The sequence below is a fragment of the Xyrauchen texanus genome, chromosome 1, assembly GCF_025860055.1.
Source record: "Xyrauchen texanus isolate HMW12.3.18 chromosome 1, RBS_HiC_50CHRs, whole genome shotgun sequence".
NCBI lineage: Eukaryota > Metazoa > Chordata > Actinopteri > Cypriniformes > Catostomidae > Xyrauchen > Xyrauchen texanus.
Window position 1 is genome coordinate 1,846,722 of NC_068276.1, and position 9,498 is coordinate 1,856,219.

The window sequence follows — 9,498 nt, forward strand, 5'->3', positions numbered from 1 at the left end:
CTAGTTGAAACATTTGGAAATTATTACTTTGACGTAACTCTGTACCAGTTTTTGAGTTTAAAATTAAAAATGAAAACCAGATGTGTATAATTTTACTTGTACTGTTCCAACAAATAAAAACACTGACACTGAATTTGTTTCTGTTAAACATTTTACAAATGGACAAAACATAATCAAATCTGTTAAATAAAATATATAACAGTTTATATAGATTTGTTTTATATATTTGAGCATACAATGGTATTTTAGTATTCCAAAATATTATTATGTATAATAAATAATTATCATATTAACATACGATTTATTAATGAAACGTATTACATAAAGTCATTTATAGTATATTTCATTAAAGCTTATTATTATAGGCTGTCATACAATTATATGTAAAACAACTGCAAGTTTAACTGCAGAGTTGATGTAGTTTGCTGTGTATTATAAATTATTAATAATCCCAGTGTTTTTTCATAAAATCGACCTTATTTCAGGCAAGACTACAGCAGGTTTGCCCAGTAATATGGATTTTCATCATACACCTTCCACCTTCCATTGAGAAGGATACGATCAAATATAGCAAAAGATATCCATCCTCCTGAACCTCTCAAGAATTAACATAAACATATCTTTATGCAGTCTCTCACTTTCCTTTTTTGTTTATTATCAGTCTCACAGTTTCCCACTAGTGGACACTGTCTTAAATAGCACAACCTCTTCTCACTTATGGTAAGCCAAATTAACTTTTATTCATTTGCAGGATGTGAATTTATTATATCAACAATACAATTTTCAAAAGTTAAAATGCTAATTCTTGATATAAGGAATGTAATTACAACTAGTGGAATAGTTTTTTGTATTAATTACATTTAAACTATTAAAAACGTTATTCTTGATATAAAATATGACGTCGTCATCACTTGCAGAAATATACATTTTTGGTGAAAACATATATATATATATATATATATATATATATATATATATATATATATATATATATCACTCACCTAAAGGATTATTAGGAACACCATACTAATACTGTGTTTGACCCCTTTCGCCTTCAGAACTGCCTTAATTCTACGTGGCATTGATTCAACAAGGTGCTGAAAGCATTCTTTAGAAATGTTGGCCCATATTGATAGGATAGCATCTTGCAGTTGATGGAGATTTGTGGGATGCACATCCAGGGCACGAAGCTCCCGTTCCACCACATCCCAAAGATGCTCTATTGGGTTGAGATCTGGTGACTGTGGGGGCCATTTTAGTACAGTGAACTCATTGTCATGTTCAAGAAACCAATTTGAAATGATTCGAGCTTTGTGACATGGTGTATTATCCTGCTGGAAGTAGCCATCAGAGGATGGGTACATGGTGGCCATAAAGGGATGGAAATGGTCAGAAACAATGCTCAGGTAGGCCGTGGCATTTAAACGATGCCCAATTGGCACTAAGGGGCCTAAAGTGTGCCAACAAAACATCCCCAACACCATTACACCACCACCAGCCTGCACAGTGGTAACAAGGCATGATGGATCCATGTTCTCATTCTGTTTACGCCAAATTCTGACTCTACCATCTGAATGTCTCAACAGAAATCGAGACTCATCAGACCAGGCAACATTTTTCCAGTCTTCAACTGTCCAATTTTGGTGAGCTCTTGCAAATTGTAGCCTCTTTTTCCTATTTGTAGTGGAGATGAGTGGTACCGGTGGGGTCTTCTGCTGTTGTAGCCCATCCGCCTCAAGGTTGTGCGTGTTGTGGCTTCACAAATGCTTTGCTGCATACCTCGGTTTTAACGAGTGGTTATTTCAGGCAAAGTTGCTCTTCTATCAGCTTGAATCAGTCGGCCCATTCTCCTCTGACCTCTAGCATCAACAAGGCATTTTCAGCCCACAGGACTGCCGCATACTGGATGTTTTTCCCTTTTCACACCATTCTTTGTAAACCCTAGAAATGGTTGTGCGTGAAAATCCCAGTAACTGAGCAGATTGTGAAATACTCAGACCGGCCCGTCTGGCACCAACAACCATGCCACGCTCAAAATTGCTTTTATCACCTTTCTTTCCCATTCTGACATTCAGTTTGGAGTTCAGGAGATTGTCTTGACCAGGACCACACCCCTAAATGCATTGAAGCAACTGCCATGTGATTGGTTGATTAGATAATTGCATTAATGAGAAATTGAACAGGTGTTCCTAATAATCCTTTAGGTGAGTCTATATATATATATAATTATATAATTATTATATTAATATATTTCAAGTAGTAAAAACTGTAATTCTTAATATTTGTAACTGAATTTTTAATAGTTGAATTTCACAATGATCTTTTATCCACTCTTGTTCAAAAGACAATTACAGATATTTGTATATACATTTTAACTAGTTGAAATTCCAATTTGAGATATCCACAAAACACTTCTCATCAGTAAAACTTTCCTTTTTGATATCCATACTTCCATGGTTACTAGTACAAATATCCATTTCTGATATCAACAACTGAATTACAGCTAGCAAACATTATCATTATCAAAACACACAAACTGGGGAATGGACGTGGCAATTAAGCTAATGCTTTATAATGATGGGTAATTTGAGCCTGTGCTGTTTTAAAATGTGTTGACTTTAATGCCCTTTTCGGTTTAATTTTAATAAAATTTATGAATTTAATTAAATCAATGATTCACTTGAAGTATTTGACATAAACTGATCAGCCACAACATTAACATTAGCACCTGCCTAAAGCTGCGTTCACACTGCCAGCGACACACAGTGACAAAACTCATTCATTTTCAATGATAGCTGGCGACTTCTGGCAACACAAGCGATGGCGACTGTTGGCGACCAGATGTGGGCGTGTCCAGTGACGCGACAAAGTTGAGAAATGTTTAACTTTATGCAAATGAACAGCGACTTTCGGGAGCGAAAGCCAATATGAGAGAAGATGTTTGAGCTCACGTGATCCAAATATTTTAATAATAATATTAACTGTAAAGAAACAGTGCTGTTTAGACTCTCCATACACACCACTAGCAACCTAACAGCAAGCCACTGGTGACATGCAGCTACAAAGCAGCTGGCAGTGTGAATGCAGCTTAACATTGTGTAGGTCCCCCTCGTGCCACCAAAACAATGCCAACCTGCATGTCAGAATAGTATTCTGAGATGATATTCTTCTTACCACAATGGTACAGAGCAGTTATCTGAGTTACAGTAGACTTTGTCACTTCAGACCAGTCTGGCCATTCTCTGTTGATCTCTCTCATCAACAAGGCATTTCAGTCCACAGAACTGCTGCTCACTGGATGTTTTTCGTTGTTGACACCATTCAGCGTAAATTCTAGACACTGTTGTGTGTGATAATCCCAGGAGATCAGCAGGTACTGAAATATTCAAACCAGCCCATCAGGCACCAACAATCATCCATGCAATTATCTAATCAGCAAATCGTGTGGCAGCAGTGCATAAATTCATGCAGATATGGGTCAGGAGCTTCACTGTTACACTTGTGTAAAATAAGACCAAAGAGTTCTGAGACCCTTCTCTGCAAACACAACACACACACACACACACACACACACACACACACACACACACACACACACACACACACACACACCTTGTCACGTCACTGGACTTCCTGTTGCTGACGGCACGCCACACAAATGTTTGTAGCCTGCTTTGGCTGCTTAGCCTGCTTGTTCGTTTGTATTTTACCTGTTGCTGCTGGCACATAGCTTGAGTCTGTGTTTGTAGCCTGCAAGTTTTTTAGCATCGCTTATATATCTGTTTTCAGCCTTTAATCCTTAACATCTGCCAATTTTAAGCACGCATCGGGTTTTCACTCGTATAATTCTCTTATCGCGATTCAACTAGGCGCATATTCTACCTGCATCCGCTTTCTATTTTTATCGCAATTAAACTGCATCCATTTTTCAGTTCACACCCGTTTTTTTCCTCTGTGTTACACAGATTATTGCATGCACCTCAAAGCACCACTTATCAAGAACAACCAACAACAACAAACAATTGCGTAAGGGATTCACATCAATCTCAAACCCTTTCCGCTCGGGAACAACCAACAACAAGAAATAATTTGTGGTAAGTCATGGCATCCGCTCATGTTATTTCTTCCTGCATTGCATGTCAAATGTTTACAATAGCCTCCTCCGTCAGCAGTGAAGGATTCACATGTGATAAGGTTAATGAGTTAGAGACATGCATCCGAATGCTAGTGGAGGTCAGTGAGGAAGAAAAGCCGGTAGATCTGTTTCAGATGCGAGAAGTACAGAGAGCAACACACACACTTTGGTTCCAGCTGTAGAGCCCCCGCAGCAGGGCATTTGGGTGATTTCGGCAGCATACTCGCTCAGCAAAGAGACACCACTCTCCCGTTCCTGTTAGGGTTTCCAATCGATTCTCCCCACACACGATGCACCCACTGAGAATCATGTTGAAAGAGCCCTTGTTATTGGTGATTCTATTTTAAGGAATGTGGAAATAGAAACTCTGGCCACTATTGTTAATTGCATTTCAGGTACCAGAGCTTCTGACATCAAATCAAATGTACAAGTGCTGGCTAATGCTAAACATACATTTTCTAAAATTGTTCTTCATGTCGGCACTAATGATGTCCAGCTTCGCCAGTCGGAGTTCACTAAATATAATGTTAAAGAGGTATGTGAATTTGCAAAAACGATTTCAGACACTGTAATATGTTCTGGACCCCTCCTTGCTCATTATGGTGACGAGGTTCATAGAAGATTAGTGTCACTGAATGACTGGATGTCTGAGTGGTGTCTGATGAATAAAATAGGATTTATAATCAATTGGAAGAGTTTTTGGGGTAAAGAGGACCTGACCTGCTAAAGAGGGATGGGCTCCATCCCACCAGGGAAGGTGTCGCTCTCCTCTCTAGTAATTTGGCTCAAATTTTCTTATTAATGATAATATTTGACTAACTGGGGCCCAGGTCAGGAAGGGGCACGACAGAACATGCCCCTCAACAATTAAATCATTGGGAGTATAACATCCTTTGAGATCTTTCTGGGCATGGCTTCCTGTGACAGTATGTGCCTCAAGATGCAGCTCTGCTGCTCTCAGGTGTATTCTCATTGTACATGGAAGTAATGTACATAATGGAAACTTTGGCTATACAATCTCCATCTCACGAGTTGGACGAGTTGAGATTTCTCTGTGTTCCAACGAGCACGCTAATGGATCCAAAAAAGACTGCCAAGCAATCCGTGTCTTCACCCATTTGCCTGCACAAGTGAAGAAAGAAAATTTCTCTTCCCTCTTCAACTGAGTCGACTTCGCTGTTTTCTCCACCAGCCCACCAAGAATCAGCCATAGTACCGCCCACCAACAGAGCAAGGAAACATCCTCCCATTATCACCCAAGCTTTGAGGAACTGAGTCGGATTCAAACGATGGACGACCACACATTCTACCCTCATCCTCACGCGATTCAAGTAAGAGGTTTACGTCTGGGCAGAGATAGATTATTATAGTGTGTTATTCTTTTTTATCAAGGTTATTTCTTGTACAGTTCACAAACTGCCAAGTCCACTCTTTGCTGATAATAATACTCAAGGTACTACTGTAACTTTCTGTTACCACAAAGGAGATTTGCTGTGTTGTCGTCCAACCACGTTGGATTGTTTATGCATATCCACCATCGAGTTATTCCACTAAAGAACCAAACGGATGGTTTACGAGCCGTTCACCACATCACTGAGTGATAAACGAATATTTTCCTTATCTCCCGTGATCACAAAAAATGGCTTCGGTGCCATCACCCTGCTCTCTCTCTCTCTCTCTCTCTCACATTAACCACACACACACACACACGCGACCCCTCATAAACATACAGAGTTGCGTTGCGAGCTCCGACCCAATGTTGCAGTTTTTGTTTGTTTTGTCTACAATTTTATGTTATTTGTCTTGGATGTTGCCTGCCTTTTGTCTACAATAGAAAAACACTGCTGCATTATCTGCCATAGAAACTTGTCTGAGGAGATGTCTGAGGAGATTCCAGATGTAGCCATCAAACCCACGGGGTTCTCCATGCACCGAGCGGATAGAGCGAAAGACCTCTCAGGTAAAAGCAGAGGTGGTGGTGGTGTATGTTTTAAGATCAACAAATCCTGTTTAACTCTTTCCCCGCCAAACACGGAATTTTCAAAGAAACAGACTGCGATCGTCTCAAACATGAAGAAGTGGAGTATTGAGAAGCTCAAAATATCAGACATAAACATGCCTTTTTCTCAGCTTTTTGTCTGAAATGTTGTTTTTTGACAAAACCTACCTCTGTTCAAGTCGCAATAAAAAAAGAACAAATGAAGATAAAATAAAATCGTTTTGCCTAAAAGCAGAGGCTCAGATCTTTATTGTGATATATAGCATCTTCATATATTCATGGAAGAAAATATTCTGCGGGCCATTAAAGTTTAGCGAAAATCGTCAAAAACCCTGGCGGTGGCTGGCAACTTTTTTTTTAAAATGCTGGCGGGGAAAGAGTTAATCAGAGGAACGTACATTCTATCAAGTCTTTCTGCTCTCCTGATCTGGAATTTATCATGCTTTTGTGTCAACCAATACAATATATACAAATGATGTTATGTAGTTGAACATGTCATCGTTCAATTATTAAATTACATATTTTCCTATAAATGTTATTTATGTGAGTGTTTGAGGTTATATCTCATTAGTACCTAAAAATAGTATTGTTTAAATGCTGTTTGTAATGGCCACAATAAAATACACAAAGCTTTGGGGAGCCAATTAAAAAAGGCAGTTACAAACAAATGTAGTTTTATTCACTGGAAGCATGAAACTGAAAATGAGGGGAAAGTACAGATCCCTGTATGAAGTTGTAGAGATGTAAATCCATTCTTTATCATTGAACAAAAGCAGTAGCTAACAACAGTAAAATAGTTTAAACACTAAACAGAGCTGTGCACTGGTCTTGATGCATCTAATTAGACAACGCTTTTACAAGAGGGCCACTCTGGTAATTTAACAGAAGGCATAGAGGTGGTTAATGTTACCAAACATATTTAGGGGGATAACCGTGTCAAACCGTGTTCCTTTAAATGGCGAATAATGCGCTCAACATGCACTCTCAGATGTGCAATAGCCTGGGTCTCCCTGACCTCCTGCGCTGGCATCTGAACTCTCCCAGAAAGAAATGCAGGCCTGTACACTTTACAGGGCACATCCTTAAGAAAGCCTCTGTCCACCATTATTGCCATATCCTGCCTAAGAAATGCAAGTATTCCTGACTCTGCAAAGATCTGCTTGTCACTTACTGAGCCAGCAAAGAGGGGAGAAACCAAGGTTATAGCACCATGGGGGGCCGTTGTTGGTCGTCGGAGGGGTAAGTTTGAAAACGAATAGCCGAATTGAATTTAGTTGAGGATGAACACTGAGGGACGCAACAGTGCTCATCTGTCGTCCACTCACAATGCTGAAATGTAAATGTATTTTTCATTTCGTTCACTTATTTTTATAATCCATTTAAACAAGTGAATAACTGTAACAAAAACAGGCTATTTACACTGTCTATCAGAAAATTGAATATGCCGCTACTGCAAGTGACGTTTCACCGGAAGTTTTTGAGCTGGCTTATATTATTCCGGAAGTTGTAATTAACTTTCCATGCATATAGCCCATTAGTTGAAGGGAAACAAGCAATAATATGCGCTCACTTTTTGGCCATCAGAATCCGAACATAAATGCAGAGAAACTGAAACCTGCTGAAAATGAATAATAGTTCAAAGGGACGGAAACAATGCATCAGATATTATAATCACGATCCTCTCGTCCCTCAATCTTGTGTTACTCCAATGAAAAAAGTCAAACTGGTTTTGAACGACGATGGCGGAGAGGTCTGTTTTTATTTCAATGGTAAGTAAAGTTTGTCAGGAAAATGAATCTTTAGCTACAATGTTTGTACAGAGGTCCTGACTGCGGCCGAACAGCACAGATGACACACGTGATACTCGTTACTTTTTTAGCGCTGGCCAGGACGGGCCAATCACACTCATTTAATAAAACTGGATGAGGATTTAAAAAACTACTTTTATAGAGACTGTTGCAGCTTATTTCCATTCACATGTTTCAATCCTTGCAATTATCTTTTTTTGTTTTTATTATTAAATATAACTAATGTAAAAATGTCCGAAAAGAAATCCGAATCCTCCACTATCAGAAAGTTTTCGGAGTTACCAAATACCCCCTGGAGGAAGAAAACTTTGTCTCTCATGAAATACAACAATAGTGTTCATGCCCAGGGGTTGCTCCGGTCTCACTTTTAATTTATTTATTTTGATGTTTTGAAAGTGTATGGGCATAATTATTTATTTTTTATATATTTATACAACAGAACAACCTAGTGGCAAAAGTAAAACTTTAATGAGGAGAGTAACTTTTCTTTCAGTTTTCATTGTATTAAAAAAAGGTCAAATCTTTTAAAAGCTTTTTTTTTCGGTCATACAGAATTACTGGATGCATCAGTTTGGGTGTTAATTATTTTATTATGGTTACAGAATTCATGCAAGTCTTTCATCTTGCTTCTGTGTTTGGTTTGTTTCTAACACCTCTCTCTAAATAAACACTTTCAGTTTATTAAAGTCACAAGCCCCCCCCCCAAAGAAACATTAAAACAATAATTACAGGAGGATCAGGAGATATATTTGAATATATTCAGATCCGTTTTAAAGAATATTGTAGATTAACATTAAACAAAAAAAAAAGCTTCTTTACCAGTTAATTATTTATAATCCATTACAAATAAGACCTTGATAGAGAACAACATTTCTCTGATGACTGGCTGAAAACAAACCGGTTTATAAACTTCCTTGTGTCCTAGAACAATAAACTCTTTTAAATGAGCTCATGGGTGGCTCTTAAAAGAGCCTTTGGGTGCAGCTGGAGCTTCACTTTACTTGGAGCTGGTGTACTTGGTGACGGCCTTTGTGCCCTCAGACACGGCGTGTTTGGCCAGTTCACCGGGCAGCAGCAGACGCACGGCGGTCTGGATCTCTCTCGATGTGATGGTGGAGCGCTTGTTGTAGTGAGCGAGACGAGACGACTCACCGGCGATGCGCTCAAAGATGTCGTTGACGAAGGAGTTCATGATGCCCATCGCCTTGGAGGAGATCCCGGTGTCAGGATGGACCTGCTTCAGAACTTTGTACACATAGATAGCGTAACTCTCCTTCCTGGACTTTCTGCGCTTCTTTCCTCCCTTACCGGCGGCCTTCGTGACGGCCTTCTTAGATCCCTTCTTCGGGGCGGACTTCGCAGGTTCAGGCATTATGAATCAACGAGTCAAACTAAAGAGTCAGTGAACACCGAGAAAAGCGCAGACAATTTATCCCCTCGTCTATGCTAATTTACCAAGCAGTCAATGCGCACTCTGATTGCGTGTTTTTATTGGCCACACCCACTATATGATTTCATTGGACAGCTACAAGTTTGACGGGAAGGAATAAGAGCCA

The 9,498-nt window shown here is 39.3% G+C and overlaps 1 protein-coding gene across 1 annotated transcript; it reads right to left on the reverse strand.

The window, feature by feature from the left end:
* Positions 1-7,654: 7,654 nt before the first annotated feature.
* Positions 7,655-9,343, reverse strand: LOC127648580 (histone H2B-like). Its single transcript, XM_052133231.1, has one exon. The coding sequence runs from the start codon at positions 9,312-9,314 to the stop codon at positions 8,940-8,942; it is 375 nt and encodes a 124-aa protein (XP_051989191.1). The 5' UTR covers positions 9,315-9,343; the 3' UTR covers positions 7,655-8,939.
* Positions 9,344-9,498: the final 155 nt, after the last annotated feature.